Source organism: Podarcis cretensis (assembly GCF_951804945.1).
Source record: "Podarcis cretensis genome assembly, chromosome: 8".
Taxonomy (NCBI): Eukaryota; Metazoa; Chordata; class Lepidosauria; order Squamata; family Lacertidae; genus Podarcis; species Podarcis cretensis.
In genome coordinates, this window is record NC_137177.1 from 69646851 (window position 1) to 69666785 (window position 19935).

Sequence of the window (19935 nt, forward strand, 5' to 3'; positions counted from 1 at the left end):
TCACAGACTTTGCCATACATGCATTTATAAAAATCACACTTCCTTTTGTTTGTTTGTTTTTTGTTTTTCTGGGTTAAGGGAACGTGCATATGGCAAAAGCTCACTGTAAACAGGAGGCTTTGCCCTTTAACTTCTCTTTTGAGTTCTCCTTTGAGAGCTTTCTGGAAGACACACTTCTGGTCACTGACTCCCCTGCAACACAGGAAACCCAGCTAATTTGCTTGACATTCACCACTTTGCGAAGCTCGCTCTCTTCCCCTGTGCGCTGGTTTCTTGCTTGTTCAGCCAAATTTTGGCAACTGGGGGAGGGAAGGGCAAAGACTTGCTTCTGTCGAAGAGTGCACATGGCCCGGAGTTTTGAAAAACTGGGGTGGCAGGGGAGAGAACAGCTGGATGGAAGAGCTCCCCTGGTGTTAGGGACTGGGCAGAGGAGGAGGAATGGTGGAGACCACCTCCCCAGCCAGACCCTTCCAGAGAAGAAGAAGACAGTTCAGAATTACAACAGGGGTTTGCGGGAGGTCACAGCTCAGAGGAAGATGAGGGGGAAATTTGGGAAATAATGGGAGAGGAGGAGGAGAAGGAAACAGAGCAGGAGCAGCTGGCTGACATGTTATCACTAGAAAGCATTCCAGACCCACCATCTCCCAGAACCCGGCGAGCCTTAAAAGTAGGAGAGCAAAGAACACGGAGACAGATGGCCCTAAGTGGCAACCGTAAAGGGTGTGTGTGTGCGCTGTTGATGAATGAGGAAGTGGAAGAAAAGGCACAAAAGAACAGTGGCAAGGGAAATTGATGGACTATGCAGAACTGGCAAAACTGACATACAAACTGTGAGACAAGGACAACTGTGGCTTTAAAGAAGAATGGGAACTGGGGGGTAGGGGGTGGGAAGGAGGGGGTTTTTTCGGGGAGGGGGGAAATGGCGGGGGAATGAAAATGATATGTTTTTGATAATTTGTTATGTTGAAAGTCTTAATAAAACCTATTTTTTTTATAAAAAAATGAAGTGGAAGAAAAGGGGGTTGGTGTCGGGACAACACCACTATTTGAAGAGGCTGCATTCTCAAGCCTCTCTCTGTAAATATTGAATAGAAAGAAAGTGGTAAGGACTTTTCCTTGTCTTATAAGTTCCTGGCAAACTTCCGTGGGTGTTGGTTCTCCTGCTGCCTGACACCTGGAGTTTCTTCATATTGTACATGGAGAGGGCCAGTGGTAGCTGATGCCCACTGGGACAGACAGCAGGGAGATCAACAACTGCTGGAGCCAGAGGCAATGACAGGCAGAGACAACTAACTCCACCTTTGCCTGCCTCCCGCTCCTCTTCCTCCTTCCTGCAAGGGCAACACTGAGACTATGGAGGAGGAAGCCGACAGACAGGGCCACTTCCTGGACTGGCTGTAAGAAAGAAGAGCAGTTGGGCTCAGAGGAGACCAAGACTGAGTTTGATGGGGCTCTATTAGCCCTAGTGGACAAACTCCATCAACACACCCATTTCCTATTCAGTTGCCCATGAGCTGGATGAATGCATCAGCTTAACATTTACCTGGAGGGCACAAGCTGCAACATTTACGGGTGGCTTCATCATATCGCTCCGTGCTTGGATTGTGGCACTGGCTCTGATTCTGGGGGGTGTACGGTAGTGAGGACACCTGCAGAGATCAAGAGAGAAAATAGGTCTTGAGTGGAGAGAAAGCTTGAGTTTGGCCATCACTACCCTGAGATCTGTGGGACGCGGGTGACCCTGTGGGTTAAACTTGCCGATCAGAAGGTCGGCGGTTCGAATCCCCGTAACGAGGTGAGCTCCCGTTGCTCGGTCCCTGCTCCTGCCCACCTAGCAGTTCGAAAGCACATCAGAGTGCAAGTAGATAAATAGGTACTGCTCTGGCAGGAAGGTAAACGGCGTTTCCGTGTGCTGCTCTGGTTCACTTGAAGCGGCTTAGTCATGCTGGCCACATGACCCGGAAGCTGTACGCCAGCTCCCTCGGCCAATAAAGCGAGATGCGTGTTGCAACCCCAGAGTTGGTCACGACTGGACCTAATGGTCAGGGGTCCCTTTACCTTTACCCTGAGCTCCTCAGGAAAGGGTGAGACACTGATTAGGGGCATAGGAGATAGCAAATCCAGTCCTAGTTCACCCTTGGGCAGAACTAATGTGTGACCCAAGCAGACCAAGGTATAACTAGTATTTCAGCCATGGTGGTGTCATGGTGAATCTTGAAGCACAGGAGTTCATCATGACAGCGTCCAGAGCCCAGGCAACTGGTTCCAACAATCTTTAAGCCAGAGTTTCTCAAACCTGGGTCTCTAGCTGTTTTGGGACTACAACTCCCATCATCCCCAGTTAGCAGGACCAGTGGTCAGCGATGATGGGAATTGTAGTCCGAACATAACCCAAGTTTGGGAAACCCTGCTCTAAGCGGAAACCCTGGGGCTTTGATTTGGAGAAAATTTGGTGTTCTCTCCAGACAGCATTATACACAGGATTTCAGGGCCAACCATGTGGATGTGCTGGCAGATTAATGAGGGAGCTGATCTGTGCCACCACTGACCAGGCAACCACAGCAGCATGGGAATGAAGTGGCCTTGGACTCTGCGGCAAACTCATCACTGGCGCCAAAGCTTCCTAATGTAGGAGTCAACATAGAAGTGGTCAGTACAACACCTTGAAATCAATAACTCTGCTGAAAGGCATCAAAGTGTGCAGCTGTGTGGGGAAAAAGTGACTCCACACGCTTCTGTTTCTTATGGGCACAACAAGGCCACAAAAAGGTACTCTCGAGTATCTTGTGCGTATGAGTTTCATGCTGTTAGAAACGATGGTTCAGAAATAGTTGACGGCGCAATACGCAGAACAGAGGGTATGAGAAGAAGAGATTTATTCCATGCAGGGTCGATAAAAATCAATGGGTTTTTTTTTTTAAAAAAAAAAATAAAATTAGATTTTTAAAATTTAAGTTGGATTTTTAAAATAAAATGCTTTGGGGGAGGGATCTTTCTAGTTTTCTATTTAAGTTACATTATAGTCCAAAGGCTATTCATCAAGAAATAAGGATTTGCTTTAAGTGTTTCACATGTGCTAAAACTCAGTCTAAAAAAAATTGCTTAACCACATCAGTTAACAAACATGGATATGTACGCTATTGAGTTATTGTTTGAGTTAAATAAATTGTTATTAAGGAAATGATTATTTTTCTCCTTCCAATAAAGTACAGCAGAAAAGTTGTCCAAATACAAACAGCGTATTAAACCTCACAATAATTTCATAATTTTCCATCTCTGTATTTCTAATAGTATAACCAAATCAGTAATTTTGCATATAACTGTAAAAACTACTCTGAAAATTTATTATTCCAAAAATGAAACCTTCATCTGGTTGTAAATATTAAGTTTATACCAGCAAAAATGAGTCTTTCTGTAAAAAAGAAAAAAAATTAAATCAAGTCTTACTGACTAGTGATTTAAATTGATTGGATTTAAATCAAATCCACCCTAATTACATGCCCAAGAGGCTTCTAACTGGTTGTCCCACCCACACCCACCCTGCCACCGCCAAAAACCTAGAAACCCAGCAGCTCAGTGGTAGAACTTCAGGTTCCAAGTTCAATCCCTGGTATCTCCATGTAGGACTCCCTGTCTGAGACCTTAGAGAGCCAATCAGGAGGCATTTCACAGAAAGGTGATGAACACACTCCTGCTTCTCTCTTGATTCCGCCTTGCCTTGGAAGAAGGGCTGCAGCTCAGTAGCAGAGCACTGCTTTGCATGGAGAAATCCCAGGTTCAATCCCTGGCGTCTCCAGGTGGCGCTGTGGTCTAAACCACTGAGCCTCTTGGGCTTGCCGATCGGAAGGTTGGTGGTTCGAATCCCCGCAACGGGGTGAGCTCCTGTTGCTCTGTCCCAGCTCCTGCCAACCTAGCAGTTCGAAAGCACACCAGTGCTAGTAGATAAATAGGTACCGCTGTGGCGGGAAGGTAGATGGCATTTCCGTGCACTCTGGTTTCCATCACGGTGTCCCGTTGCATCAGAAGCAGTTTAGTCATGCTGGCCACATGACCCGGAAAGCTGTCTGTGGACAAATGCCGGCTCCCTTAGCCTGACAGCGAGATGAGTGCCACAACCCCACAGTTGCCTTTGACTGGACTTAATCATCCAGGGGTCTTTACCTTTACCGTTACCTATCTCCAGGTAGAATTGGGAGAGAGAGAGACCCCTAGTGTAGACACTGCCAGTCAGTGTAGACAATACTGAGGTAAATGAGCCACTGTTCTGACTTGGTACAAGGCAGCTTCCTGTATACCTATCTAGGCCAATTGCTAGCCTAATAAACATGTGCAAACATAATCTGCATGGAGATAATAAGAGAAATCAGAAGTAGGAACAAAAGGTGGAAAAGGCCAAAATCAAGGGCAGCCTTCCTCCATGCTTTACTGTAAACCCCACAGTGACTTGACTAAGTTTGTTCTTTGGTAGCCAAGATAAACATCTGCACTGAAAGGGAAGTGTCATTTTAGTACACAGGGAAAATGTTTCAATTACTTCTCTGACAGGCATTTAACAGCATTCAGAACTAAGAGCTCTCTCTAAGTGGGCTGTGGGCCAATAAAAAAATAAGCTAGCAACAATCCAGTTACTTGTTTTCCTTTTTCTTTTTAATGTGTTTAAGTTGGCGCTTTGAGGAGCAAGACACCAATACAGTTCTGGGTGTTAGCCCCCTCAGAAAAACCCAGGAAGGAATGATTGCATGTCTGGTTTGGGCTGTTGCTGACTTTAGCTTAAGCTTGAAACCAGAAATAGTTTGGAGCAGAGGGGCTTGCTCTCGGTTCAAAGAACTTCTAAGGAATTGCAAGCTGAGCTGAGACAGTGCTGGCCACGTGAAACATCACAATGCACATCAGAGTCTGCCTTGTGCATTTCATGACATTTAGGAAAGTTTTAAAAAAGGAGAGAATTTGAAAAAAAGAGGACAAACTTGAATTCCTTTTGAGAAGAAGAATGGAAGCTGCAATAGATTAGCCTAAGAACCTAAGAGCCTGCAGGATCAGGCCAATGGCCCATCTAGTCCAGCATCCTGTTCTCAAAGTTGCGGCCAGATGACTGTGGGTAACCCGCAAGCAGCACCCAAGCAGAAGAGCACCTGCCACTCCTGTGGTTTCCAGGAACTGGGGTTCAAAAGCATTTCTGCCTCCAGCTGAGGAGACAGAGCATAGCCATTATGGCCAGTGGCTATCAATAGGCCTTCTCCTCCATGAATGTGTCTGGTCCTCCTTTAAGGCCACTCACGTTGGTGTCCATTACTGCCTCCTGTTCTGGAATTTCACTTTGCTCTGTGTAAAATAAAGGTAAAGGGTAAAGGGACCCCTGACCATTAGGTCCAGTCGTGGCCAACTCTGGGGTTGTGACGCTCATCTCGCTTTATTGGCCGAGGGAGCCGGCGTACAGCTTCCAGGTCATGTGGCCAGCATGACTAAGCTGCTTCTGGCAAGCCAGAGTGGCGCATGGAAACACCATTTACCTTCCCGCTGGAGCGTTACCTATTTATCTACTTGCACTTTGATGTGCTTTCGAACTGCTAGGTTGGCAGGACCAGGGACCGAGCAACGGGAGCTCACCCCGTCTCAGGGATTCAAACCACCGACCTTCTGATCGGCAAGTCCTAGGCTCTGTGGTTTAACCCACAGCACCACCCGCATCTTTACTGTATACTTTACTGTATACTGTCTTAAACCTTCCACCATTCAGTTTCATGGCAGAAGTCTGAGAAACCTGAGCAGATGAAGCAATAGGCTAAGAGCCCACGGAGCGATTTAGTATGATGGTTCTACCACTTGGCTGCTTTCTAGGGGCAAAGGTGGTCTAAATCACTGAGCCTCTTGGGCTTGCCGATCAGAAGGTTGGTGGTTTGAATCCCTGTGCGTGATGTGAGTGAGCTCCCGTTGCTCTGTCCCAGTTCCTGCCAACCTAGCAGTTCTAAAGCACACCAGTGCAAGTAGATAAATAGGTACTGCTGCGGCAGGAAGGTAAACAGCGTTTCCGTGTGGTCTGGTTTCTGTCACAGTGTTCTGTTGCACCAGAAGCAGTTTAGTCATGCTGCCTACATGACCCAGAAAACTGTCTGTGGATAAATGCTGACTCCCTATGCCTTAAAGCGAGATGAGTGTTGCAACCCCATAGTCACCTTTGACTGGACTTAACCAGCCAAAGGCCCTTTACCTTTTTTACCTAGGGGCAGTGTCGTCTACTGGTGTTCAAGGTGGTTGGCATATGAACATCTAAAGGGGTAATTTCACAGCAGGGAAGAGGAAGAAGTGTCATGGTTTGATCCTGGAGAAGAGAAGACTGAGAAGCCATCTTCACATAGTTGAACAGCTGCCACATAGAGCAAGCTTGCTTTCTGCTGCTCCAGCAGGTAGAACACAAACCAATGGATTCAGATTATAAGAAAAGAGACTTGGAACTGAATATTAGGAAGAACCTCTTGATGGTAAGAGCTGTTCAACAGTAGTGCATAGGGGGCCTTAACTGGATACAACCTTTAAAAATGATTCCACATAAAAAAAATAGTTCCAACAGAGATGCAAAGTGGGATGGGGATACTCACTTTCAAAGCACTGTTGAAATTGATGTCAATGATATTAATTGATGATGACGATGATGAAAATTCACATTTCTTAACTGCATGGCTCAGCAGCTCCAACAAGCATCACTCAGGAAAATGCGGCAAGCAATAGAAAAACCGCAAGGCTTGCAACTGTGAACAGACATTATTTAAGACACCGAAAACAGGGCAGCTGGATGTGGGGGTGGGGCACGTCGCAAGAGAAGAGTTTTGCAGCTGCCTGAACTATTTTTAGGCCAATCTGTTTGTGGTTTGCACAGAACACACAAGATCAAGGTCCACTGCAAAATTAAAAGTCAAATTAAAAGTCAACCTCATTCAGCAGTGTAGCTCCTAATCTAGAAATCTTCCATTCAAGAACAAAGAGAAAGATAAAGCAGACCGCATTAAATAAATGCATTTGAGTGATGTGGCTGAGGTTTTCCAGAAAGTACTTATCTTCTGCATGGTGTATAAACAGGGCCGAAAGGAAGATCACTGACACCACAGAGAATCATGTCACAAGAATTAGCAGAAAGTTGGGCTTGGCCCATCATTGAGCTACTGGCCCATTTGTGGGGGACCATCTCACAAGTAGTGGTTGGATTTCTTGCCAAGGATACTAGTCTACTTGGAATAGCTCTGTTCCACATTCCATATGTTCTTACTAAGTCAAGCTGCACACTCAGGATTACTCAATGCCTATTGATTATCCCTTCGCTATTAGGAGAGCCCTAACCATGCTTCCTAGCCTTGAGCTGCTTGGCAAGAACAAGCCATGGTTTACCAGTTTTGATGAAACATTAAACTACAGCTACCCTGGGCAGAAAGGGAGGATCACTGCATGCAAAGGGAAAGGGAAGTATTGGAGTCCTTGAGACGCACTGATGTAGCAGCAAGCCATGGTTTGGCATTATTGTCAGGATCAGCCCAGTACCTGAAACTGAATCTCTTCATCATGCCCATAAAGGTATCTCCTAGTATGAGTCAAAGTCAACTCAAGGGGAAGTCACTTGTGGAGTCTGAAAGGTGGCAGGAAGCAAACTTTTTGAGTTTACAGTCCATGGTCTCTCCCACCTTCAGGTGCACCAAAAATCTACATGCCAAGGGCACAAGGGATTATAGAGGAGCAATGAGAAACAGTCTTGGAGTGTAATGTTCTGCTGCCAATCAGAAGCCACACTTTGGTTTTCAAATATTTTAATAGTCAAATGGACTTCCGGAACAGATTCCATTCGACTTCCAATGTACGACTGTACGTAGCTGAATACTGCCCCAGTAAGAAATTTGGATGAAAACTCTGGTGAATTTTCACGATGACTTTTTTTTTAAAAGAAGAGAAATGAAATTGCAAACTGATGTGGAAATGTGGAGAATTCAGCTGAAGACTGGAAAAAGTGATGAGCGGAGAGAACCAAAACTTACAGATTTGCTCATTCGCGCACGTGAGACCAGCCCACCCTGCGCTGATCAGTTGTGGTAGACCTCAAGGTCACAGAGGAAAGCAGAAGGTTAGCCAGACCCCCTCTTCAGGTGAGAAGGTAACTCGAAAGGGGGAGAAGCGGTGACTGGCTGACTAACTCTGCCCACCCAGAACACATAATGGTAACAGCTAAAATGGGGGTAATATGCTGAGATGGAGACAGGAAACAACAGAAAGAATAGCCATACCGGCTGCATGACAAAACCACAGTGATGAAGCCACCCACTTTCTGACATCAGAACCTGTGGCTGTGGAAAGAAAGAAAAAGAAGAACAGAATATCTGAGGTTGCTGCGCAAAGCAGCAAAATTTTGCACATATGAAAAAGGGAAACGAAGTTCCGCTCCCTGCTCCCTCCGAAAAACATAAATGTCCATTGAGCGATATTAAGAAAGAAACACCAACCAGGTCACATTTTGCTCACAGAGAGGGGCAAGGAAGAAGCCTAGGAAACACAGAGCGCATGATTCATTGTGAGACCACACTCTTGTGCAAGAACGCCGCTGTCGCACCGAAAGGGGGGCTTTTGGATGCACATCCTACACATGACCCAAATTTCACTTGTGCGGGGAAAGCCCATTCCAAAGGTCTGCTATGGCGTGGTGGTTAACCTCAGGCCTGGGAAAAGAATGTCCCCCTGACCCAGGAATCCCTATACAGCCCTTGGGACTCTCCCCAGGCCACACAACAGCCCTGATCGGCACCCTCTTGCAATGCTGTGTTGAGGCCAATGGTGAGCCTGAGAAGGCATTGGGCAATTTCTCCTTCCACCCTGGAGAAATTCAGCTAAGTAGTTGCTGCCACCCTCCCAAACCACCTGCACGTAGGGTGGAGAATTTTGGGGGTCCACTTGGGAAAAGTTCTAACATCAGCACAAGTGGCCATTTGTGTCCTCCCCCGGTTTCTGGTGGGCTCTGCAATGAGATAAGCAGGCACCTGACTGGTGACTATCAGAGATGAAGAGCAGCTCTTTGGGGTTTCAGCCAAGCCCGTTACCGTTATCAGACAAAGTTCCTGGAAGATGGCAATTGCGTGAACATTGGCCTCTCAGAAAAAACCAAAATGTTCTTCCTTTGAGGTATTTAAGCAGAGGCTGATGGCCAACTGCCCACTGTTTGTCAGCTGTGATTCCTGCATTGAAGGAACTCGGAATAATAATAATAATAATAATAATAATAATAATACATTTTATTTATACCCCGCCCTTCCCAGTTCAAAAACCAGGCTCAGGGCAGCTAACAACAAATTTAAAACACTTTAAAACACTTAATTATAAAAGCAGCATAAAATACAGTATAAAAACATGAATAACAATAAAATTCGAAAATCGAAAATAAGACGACTCTTGGGGTCCCTTCCACCTCTACAATTCGAAGTTCTAAACTGCACCACTGCCCTGACAGCTGCTGCATGAAAACGTGTGGGGTGTAGGTGGCGTCACTCCCAAGATTGCCCTATAAACTCTATACCCTTTTAAATGTGTTTACCGGAGTGGGGTTATTGGTTTGTTCTTGTTTTGATTATGTATTTTGTGGGGGTTTTTTATCTTGTATTTTTATGTTGTGAACTGCCCTGAGTTCTACGGGTGAAGGGTGGTATACAGATTTAATAAACACTAAGTATTATCATCAGCAGCAGCATTGAGTTGACACAGCATCCCTCTGCCTGAAACCCTGAAGAGCACTGCCAGTTCTGGGCTGGGTGGGCTGCTTGTCTGATTCAGTATAATTCAGCCCTTTCTCCAGAAACATGAGGGCTAGAATCTTACTTCACGTTTAAAAGAAAGACCGTAGCTTGGTAGTAGAGCAACAGCTTTGCATGCAGAAAGCTCCAGGTTCAACCACTAAAGGCATCTCTAAGTAGGGGTGGGAGAAGTTCCTGTCTGAATCCCTGGAGAGCAACTGCCAGTCAGTGTAGACAACACTGAGCTACATGGACCAATTGGCACAGGGCAGTTTCCAATATTATCTTTATCGATTTTCTAAAAAAACAACAAATGCTGTTCTGTCCTTGGCTTGATCAGATGCCTGTTTGATACTTGGCACAGCTGTCTGTGGGTTTCTTCATTCTGGGGCGATGACTCACCGCAAGGCGCTGTTATTTCCTAACTGTTACGTTAGCCCTTTCCAAAACACAGCGATACTGTTAACGTGAGAGTCACACTTCAGAGATGGATTTGAGTCACACTTCCTGTAATTCGCCTATTTGCGATACCTTCCCCCCACCCCCTTGTGCAAACCATGAGTGTGGGTGTTAAGGAGGTAGCAAGCTTTGCTGCAGGGAGACTGCAGTTCAGCATGGAAAAATTACCGCACAACTATTTGCACTGGTATCCTCACTTTGCCTCCAAGGAGCTCAAGGCAGCATACATGCTTCCTTCCAATTTTCTTGCCCTCACAACAACCCTGCGAGGTAGAACTGAGCTGAAAGGCAGTGAGTAGCTCAATGATAATTTGGATTGGGGTCTGCCCAGTCCTAACCTAAATCTGTAACTAGCTTTGAAATAAATCAAATTGTATAAGACTAGGGGCTACCGTTCCTGCTTATGTTGCTCGCCATACCCACGTGTATCCCCCCAACCCCCCTTTATTCGAACCCCTGCCATTGTTTAAAAATGCAATTTTAATGTTCTCTTTTGCTCCCTCCCTTCATGCAGATCCAGGATTGCAATGAGGTACTACAAATCCTCCTGTGTGGGCTGTGTGACGACAGCCTTGTGTTTTTATGTATATAGGAAGAAAAAGGGAACCATTCAACTAATGAAGGGGGTTTGCAGTGGGAATACTTTGGCAGCTGAAGGTCCCACACTCATGTGGCACAGAGAGCAGAGGGGTGCTCTTAAAAAGTGCACTGCAAAGGAACCCATATGCTAAGCTGGTTGTAGCTCAGTGGTTAGAGCAGATGCACTGCATACAGAAGCTCCCGGGTTCAATCCTAGTACCTCTAGGTAGGAAGCATCCACAGTCCTAGGGTCCCAGTCTGTCAATTTGCATTGAGAAGCAAACACAAATAAATAATAAAACTCTGTGCTTCAGGGCACAGATTTTTGGGCACTCCCAAATGACCTACTTATTGAACGTTCCTCCTGACATGTTTGCAGGGAAGTGAGGTGATGTTGCTTCAAAGCAAGCATTTCACCGTCACTTTCCTTCCTGCAAAAAGTCTGGTGTAGCATCTTTGTTTGGGGAGACCTGCAGAGCAGCTTTAATGGCACAGCCTGAATTTGCTGCCAAGTGATGGAATCACACCTGAAAACAGCCACAGACTGGATTAGACCTCCTTGCAGTTACAGCAAGGGAGCAAAAGGTGGCTGGTGGGGAAGGTTTGGAGGCAGCAGAGGTGCCACAAGTACCGTATTTTTCGCTCTATAAGACGCACCAGACCATAAGACGCACCTAGTTTTTGGAGGAGGAAAACAAGAAAAAAAATACTCTGAATCCCAGAAGCCAGAACAGCAAGAGGGATTGCTGTTCTTGCTGTTCTGGCTTCTGGGATAGCTGCGCAGCCTGCACTCGCTTCATAAGACGCACACACATTTCCCCTTACTTTTTAGGAGGGAGAAAGTACGTCTTATAGAGCGAAAAATACGGTACCATTTCTGGTTCGGCCTCAAACAGCAAAATGTATTAGGAAATGAAATAGGAAGGGAGTCTGGGGTAACGTTTGCATTGTTTCGAAAAGCTGAGGTTATCCTCTGGCCAAATATTGTTCTTTTCCAACTCCTTCCAAGTAACTGTTTCACTCAGATAAGATTCTGGCAGGGAGGCAGCTGTTAATTAAACATTTTGTTCAGGAATTGGTGTGTGGGATTGCCACTTGTTCTCATGGGAATGTTGAGCAGGCAGTTTCCCTTGTAAGCTCTAGGAAGCTCTAGGGGGAAATCGTTGCTCAGATGGGGGCGGGGGGGGGGAGAGACGAGACGTACCATAGAATCAAAGAGCTGGAAGGGACCCATCGAGTCCAATCCCCTGCAGTGCAGGAATCGCAGCTAAAGAAACCATGAGAACAGACAGGCACATGTTTGAGAAGCTGCCTTAGCCATACAAGGCAACCAAAACGTTCAAAGAGATTGAGTGACTCCCAAATAAAGAAAGACAGAATCACAGAATTGTAGAGCTGGTTGCAGTGTTTGGGGCATTTAAATTTCGAGAAAAAGCAAGTAAGAGATGGCACGGGGTAAGTTTTTTTAAAAAAATTATGTGTGGCATGGAAAAAGTGGCTAGAGAAAAGTTTTCTCCTTCTTAAGCAGCACTAGAACTCCTAGAATGCACAATAACAACAACTACTACTACTGCTACTTATTAAACAACAACAACTTATTATTTCTACCCAGCCCATCTGGCTGGGTTTTCCCAACCACTCTGGGCGGCTTCCAACAAGATATTAAAAATACATTAAAACATCAGTCATTTAAAACTTCCCTAAACAGGGCTGCCTTCAGATGTCTTCTGAAAGTCAGATACAGTGGTACCTCTGGTTATGTACTTAATTCGTTCCGGAGGTCCGTTCTTAACCTGAAACTGTTCTTAACCTGAGGTACCAGTTTAGCTAATGGGGCCTCCCGTTGCTGCCGTGCCGTCACTGCGCAATTTCTGTTCTCATCTTGAAGCAAAGTTCTTAACCTGAGGTACTATTTCTGGGTTAGCGGAGTCTGTAACCTGAAGCGTATGTAACCTGAAGCGTATGTAACCCGAGGTACCACTGTAGTTGTTTATTTCCTTGACATCTGATGGGAGGGTGTTCCACAGGGCGGGCGCCACTACCCAGAAGGCCCTCTGCCTGGTTCCCTGTAACATTCAGCAACCAACAAAACTGAATGTTGGGAGATTTAGGACAGATAACAGAAAGGACTTTCACATGCAGTGCATGGTTAGACTATGGACGTCACTCCCACAGGAGGCAGAGATGGGCACCAACGTGGACGGCTTTAAAAGAGGATTAGGAAAATTCATGGAGGGTCAGGCTATCACTGGCTACTAGCAATGATGGCGATGCTTTGCCTCCACAGCTGGAAGCAGCAAATGCTTCTGAATACCAGAAACAAGGAGAAAGTGTTCTTGTGCTTGAGTCCTGCTTGCAGGTTCCCCAGGGCATTTTGAAAACTGATGCAGGACCGGATCGGGCATGGACCTGCTTATATTTCCCTGTGCTAGATTCCGTCAGGCCATTGGTCCATCTAGCTCAGTATTGTCTACACAAGTGTTCTTCAAGCTTGGGTCCCGAGATGCTCTTGGCCTGCATCTCCTATCATCCCTGGACCATTGGGCAAAGCTGGCTGGGGTTGATGAGAGACAGAGTCCACCAACATCTGGAAGGTCACCACTTCCCCATCCCCATGTCAAAAGATACAGATTTCATCCTCGACTTAACCGTGATTTAATCCCAGCATTGTTATTCTTGCCTCTTCCTCTTTACTTCCCTTTTTTAGTTTAGAGATCTTGAGACGAGCAGCAGCCAGCAGAGAGAGAATTAATTGTCGAGAAGCAAGGATAGCCTTGGCACTCTCATCAATGAATAAGAGACATAGCTCAGCATCCAAGGTGACCTGCTGGCCAACAACAGTACCCATCTCCATTGCAACCTACATCCCGAACTTGTGTACATAGTCGCACCCCTACCGCAAATACCAGTATGTTCCTTGTACCTTACAACCCTGTTCATCTAGTGATATTTCACAGGTGGAAGGACGCGCCCTGTTATTCTAAGGGAAAAGTCATGCTTGTTGCCATTTTTTTTTTTTGGGGGGGGGGGAGGAATCTGACTCATAAGATAAATGCCGCCAGCGGTGAAATAGACCTCTCTGCCTTTGCTTCAGCTTAGGGGCCATTTGTGATTAACATGACAAAACAATCTCATGGTTGGCACATTCCCACTAAATATGTGTTTATTTGGCAACATGCACAAACATCTGGTACGTTTGGTAGAAATCTGAACCTTGTATTCCACTAAGTAATATATTTTACACCATTCGTTCTTTTTAAGCCTCCTATGATTATTATTTTAATGTCTTCTTGTGATGCTGTGGTGTGGTGTAGTGGTTAAGAGCAGTGGACTCGTAATCGGGTGAACCAGGTTCACTTCCCCGCTCCTCCACATGCAGCTGCTGGGTGACCTTGGGCTAGTCACACTTCTCTCTGAAGTCTCTCAGCCTCACTCATCTCACAGAGTGTTTATTGTGGGGGAGGAAGGGAAAGGAGAATGTTAGCCGCTTTGAGACTCCTTAAAGGTAAAGGTAAAGGTAAAGGTACCCCTGACCATTAGGTCCAGTCGTGGACAACTGGGGTTGTGGCGCTCATCTCACTCTATAGGCCAAGGGAGCTGGTGTTTGTCCACAGACAGCTTCCGGGGCATGTGGCCAGCATGACTAAGCCGCTTCTGGCGAACCAGAGCAGCGCCTTGAAATGCTGTTTACCTTCCCGCTGGAGCAGTACCTATTTATCTACTTGCACTTTGATGTGCTTTCGAACTGCTAGGTCCTGCTAGGGAAGGAGCAGGGACCGAGCAATAGGAGCTCACTCCATCGCAGGGATTCGAACCGCTGACCTTCTGATAGGCAAGCCCTAGGCTCTGTGGTTTAGACCACAGCGCTACACGTGTCCCTTTGAGACTCCTTGGGGTAGTGATAAAGCAGGATATCAAATCCAAACTCTTCTTCTTCTTCTTCCTGTTTTTTGGCTGATAGGGTGAACCTACAGAATCAGCAGCTTGACACAATCATCCCTTTGGAACTTTCTTCTCTATAAGGGTCACTTACTTTTACGGAAAGGGCTGGCACTGTGATGTTTCTATTGAACCCATCTGATCTTTTCTATGTGCTTATTGTATATGAAAATATACATATATGTATCTATTTTAATACTACTACCAATGTCCTGCCTTGTTAATAGCTGCCCATTCTGAGTTAATTTTTCAAACCTGGGAATCCCCTTCTTTTCTCAGTTAATAAAATCTGCAACGAAAGGGGGAGATCTTTCTGTTCAGTCTGTCATAAAACAGGATGCAAACCTTTGCCTATATACATCCAGGGCTTTTTTCCCAGCTGGATCTCCGTTCCGGCACCTCTCAGGTGGGCACCATTGTCATTATAAGAGAACAAGGGAGGCATTTGTGCTGATTTCTGGTACCTCTTTTTTCTAGAAAAATAACACTGTATACCTTTATACCTTTGCTGCTCATTGCTAAACTAAGTTGAAGGTAAACATATGGAACAGATAAGAAGTTCGGAATAAACAAGCCAGTCAAGTATTTACTATTTATGGTCCCCACCCCTGGCATATGAGTCTTCACTGTGTTTGAGACATGCTTTCACTGTCTACCTCTGGCCTTTGCCCTGCCGCCATCACCGTTAATCTAAGGAGTAAACAAGACCAAACTTTTGTTGTAATAATCATAATCATAATTTATTTGTACCCCATCCATCTGGGTTGCCCCAGCCACTCTGGGCAACTTCTAGCATATATAAAAACATAGTAAAACATTAAACCTTAAAAAGCTCCCCTACACAGGGCTGCCTTCAGATGTCTCCTAAAAGATATATAATTACTCATCTCCTTGACATCTGATGGGAGGGCATTCCATAGGGTGAGTGCCATTACCGAGAAGGCCCTAAACTCAGGTTAAAGTCCCCGTTTCACCGAGTGATGCTGAACCTTAGAAATTACAAGGAAGGAGCTACAATTATGACCTAAAGTCAAAATAAGCATTATGCTGTTTCCAGATCAGGCCTGAGGGTGCCTCCAACCTGTCACTGTTTTGCAAGAAGGATTCAAACACATACCGAGAAATTTTGGTTTGGGCAATTAAAGTTGATTCAAGTGCTCTGTCACCCTGACACAGCAAATCCTCTGTTAAAAAATAGGAACCAGACATTTGCAGTTAGGAAAAAGGAAATGCGTTGAAATGTGTGGGGTGGGTGGGTGTATAAACAGTACGCAAAGCAAATGAGGAGGAATACTCCTTGTCCTGCAAACTGCAAATTGAAACAAATGCTCAAGACCAGACATAGTCTAAGCCTCACATAAGGTTCTTGCAAGCAAATTAGGATGAATGTTCAATGAACAACGAATGCTCAGTCAAGTGGAAGAGCCCTGGGACTTTCCAATAAAATCCAGGCCCTTTCATGCACTACTTGCAAACGGGGTGTAATTATGAAGACTTTGCCCTCAACATTGCATATGTTGCCTATGGTTGCTGGAAGAGGAAAAAGCAGCTCAGTCCTGCTCGCATGTAGAGCTTCTGTCGATGGTTGTGATGCATAATTATTTAGAACTGCAAAATCCCAAGCAGAGGTCTCCAACAATTTTTTTTTTCAAATTGTGCAACAAAATGACAAGAGAAGTTCTAATGTAAATGAAATGCAAAGAAAGAGAGAGGGCATTGGGACAAAAAAGAAAAAAGAAACTGTAAATTCCCAAAACTTCCCATGTATACCAGGAGGATTAACAGATTGTGCTTTCTCCAGAAAAAAAGGGGTTGTGGTGAGCAGTAAATGTCAACTCAGTGCAAAGAAAAGAATCTTAAATGCAAGAGTCCATCCCACACAGACAAGTTATTGACATGTGTCAAAAGAGCTGTGTGACAGGTATAGGAAGGGCAGTTTTGTGTTGGGGATTTTAAAGAAAGGGCTTGAAGTTTTATTTTAAGAAGGCCTCTCTGGATCAGGCCGATGGCCCATCTAAATCCGGCATCCTGTTCTCACAGTGGCCAACCAGATGCCTAAGGCTAGCACTGGGTTCACTCTTAAGTACGTAGGACTTAGTTGGCCACAGCCCCATGCAGAGAAATTGTGTTATAGAAACAAATAAATTCAGGACACTTCCAGATTTGCTATTTCGCAAAAGAGATACAATCACGCACCAGTAAAATCAGGCAGCAGAAATTTAAGTGAATTTGGGGCCCTTGATCAACAAACCTGCTGCCTCTCCTATTTTTATTTTTTAGAAAATGATTTATTTTTTTTCTGCAGTAAGAAACATGCCTGGAAAGTGTGGCATAACAATTCCTCGGCGTGATGTCATCTAACCAGCCCACAAACAAATCAGAAGAAACGCTCGATAAACAACCAACATCACCTAACCTCTCCGGGGAAAAAACTCTTTGCCAATAAATCAGGGTGAGCTCTGAGCAAAGTGACAGCCACCAGATGTGGTGGCCATGAGCTTTAGGCTGCAATCCCATGCGCTTAATAATAATAATAAATTTTATCTATACCCTGCCCTCCCCAGCCAAGACTCAGGGCTCAGGGTGGCTAACAACCGACATAAAAACAAATTGATTGAAATACAACTTAAAAACAAGATTAAAACACAACATTAAAACATTAAAATGCAGCCTCATTTCAATGGAAACTCAAATCAAAAACTTGGGATTTCTGAGTAGGCACATAATGGGCTTGTGCTTGAAAATGGGATGAGACACATTCCTGGAGGACTGTCAATGGGTATCTGTTTGTTTTGTTTACATCCCACCTTTCTTTCCATGAGCCCAAAGTGCTGAGCACCATTCTCCCTCCCTCCCACCTATCACCCATTTTATTCTCCTAACACCCCTGCAAAGTAGGCCAAGCTGAGAGGGTTGCAACTGGTCCACAGCCACAAAGAGGTTTGAACCTGGAATACTCTGTTCCTAGCCAGACATTCTGCACCAGGCAGTCAAATGCTTATCTGCTCAAAACTCCCACTGGAAGAAGCTGAAACGTGGTCTGGATCCAACCACCCCTGGCCTGGTTTCCTCCAGATATTTTGGTCCTGGTAACTGCGAAGGTTGTTGCAACCCAATGCAGAACCGAGCACATCTTTACAACAAAAGTGAAGACCGAGACTCTTTGGGACTTGGAGACTTCTGTACCGCAGGTGAGCTTCAGACGATTTTTCTTAAAACTGCAACAGCAGAATTATCTCTCGTATGAATTTGCTGAGCCCACCCACAAGGAATGCTCTCTTCCAATTTGTTGCCTCTGAAGAAGACTATAGATTAAAATGCGCCTGTGGCGTTTTCTTCAAACACACTTGTTGCAACAGGCTTTCTTATTGAGGATATCAGAGTTTGGGTCGACCAGATCTTTGCATTTCATGGCTGCGGCGCAGTCAGCATTGGACAGAAATATCCGGTCAGCTCAGGTAGATATTTCAGAACACATTGACTTGATAGAACAATGTCTGCACTTCAGTGTCGTGAAGCTGCATATGACTGCTTGGGTATTACTGTATATATTCTACTGTCCAAAGTCCAGTGGCATTTACAAAGGCTTAGTCTTCGCAAAGTTTCTAAACCTTTGCATTACACAGTGTTTATTTAGTACCTTGCCTGTATCGCCTCCTTTGTAATGCAAAGACTATATGAGCTGCTGAAAAGTTTTATAGCTATGGTAACCTGTATTTTCCATTAATCATTCCCTGCCCCACTGAATGTGGAGAGATTCAAATATATGTTTTTTAGGGTGGGGAGGCAAGTACAGTGGTACCTCGGGTTACATACGCTTCAGGTTACATATGCTTCAGGTTACAGACTCCGCTAACCCAGAAACAGTACCTCGGGTTAAGAACTTTGCTTCAGGATGAGAACAGAAATTGTGCTCTGGCGGCGCAGCGGCAGAAGGCCAGTACCTCGGGTTAAGTACTTAATTCGTTCCGGAGGTCCGTACTTAACCTGAAACTGTTCTTAACCTGAAGCACCACTTTAGCTAATGGGGCCTCCTGCTGCCGCTGCGCTGCTGGAGCACAATTTCTGTTCTCATCCTGAAGCAAAGTTCTTAACCTGAGGTACTATTTCTGGGTTAGCAGAGTCTGTAACCTGAAGCGTATGTAACCTGAGGTACCACTGTAATCCTTCTGCCTCTGGGGAAGGGACAGAGCAATATTCTGGGAGGGGGGCAATATACGTGAATGGAGATATAGAGCCATAGGGACACACTGTTGCATGTACCTGTTGGATGTCTGCCTGTCTCATGGAGACATGAAATGCCCTCCAGAGAACTTTAGGTGCTGAATCGAATGTGGGCCTGTGCTTTAAGGACACAATAAGGCATCTATTAAAAGGGGATTGGCAGTGGATGGAGTATAATTAATTAAAAACGATTCTTAACTGCTTAATGTTATTAAAAATAAACCCTAGGGAAACCCACAGTGAAAAGCAGGAATGGTTGGCACTGTCCGGGCACGAACCTGGAGGGGGGGGGGCGGACTTGAGAGGCTTTTCCTGGCTTCGGTTCTTGGGGGTCCTAAGGACACGTTAGAGGGCTGGCTTGGGGGTGGGAGGGTGTCCGTGGACTGGGTTGTGGGGGGGGGAAAGCTGAATAGGATAGTGGGGGTCGCGCTTTGTGCTTCTAGGAAAATAAGGGGGTCTCTTGATGGGGGTTGGGTGGGAGCCTGCCTCTGTGATTTGGTTGGGGGCTGAATAGGACGGGGCAGCTCTAAGGACACCGGGTGGGGGAACCTGGGGACGACGACTCTATCCTGGGGGTGGGAGAGCCCACGGAAGGGGTTGCCTCTCTTACCTTCAGGAGCCCCACCAGTTGCAGCGCCCCATAGAGGAGGAGCCCCGCGGAGCGACAGCGCGCCGACATCTCGCTCACTCGCAGCGGAAAGCGAAAGGAGCGGCGGCTGTTGCCTCGGGCGCCCCAAGTCGAGGCGAGATCCAAAGGGGCGGGGAAGGGGCCGGCCCGGAGGAGGGATTGGACCCAAGGAGCCAAAGAAGGGGGATACACCGGGCGCCTCTGAGCATGTCCAGAGAGCGCTTTCTCGCATTCCCGAGGAGAGTTTTGTGCAATACAGTGGTACCTCGGGTTACATACGCTTCAGGTTACAGACTCCGCTAACCCAGAAATAGTGCTTCAGGTTAAGAACTTTGCTTCAGGATAAGA

At 45.8% G+C, this 19935-nt stretch overlaps 1 protein-coding gene across 1 annotated transcript in view; it reads right to left on the reverse strand.

The window, feature by feature from the left end:
* Nucleotides 1-19697, reverse strand: part of LOC307222053 (tumor necrosis factor receptor superfamily member 1B-like) — a 39833-nt gene extending 20136 nt beyond the window's left edge. Inside the window, exons 1-2 of the mRNA XM_079987084.1 lie at nucleotides 19570-19697; nucleotides 1544-1649 (exon numbers count right to left, since the gene is read on the reverse strand). Coding sequence (XP_079843210.1) covers nucleotides 1544-1649; nucleotides 19570-19638 — 175 coding nt within the window. The 5' untranslated portion in view covers nucleotides 19639-19697. The remainder of the gene's footprint in view (nucleotides 1-1543; nucleotides 1650-19569) is intronic.
* Nucleotides 19698-19935: the final 238 nt, after the last annotated feature.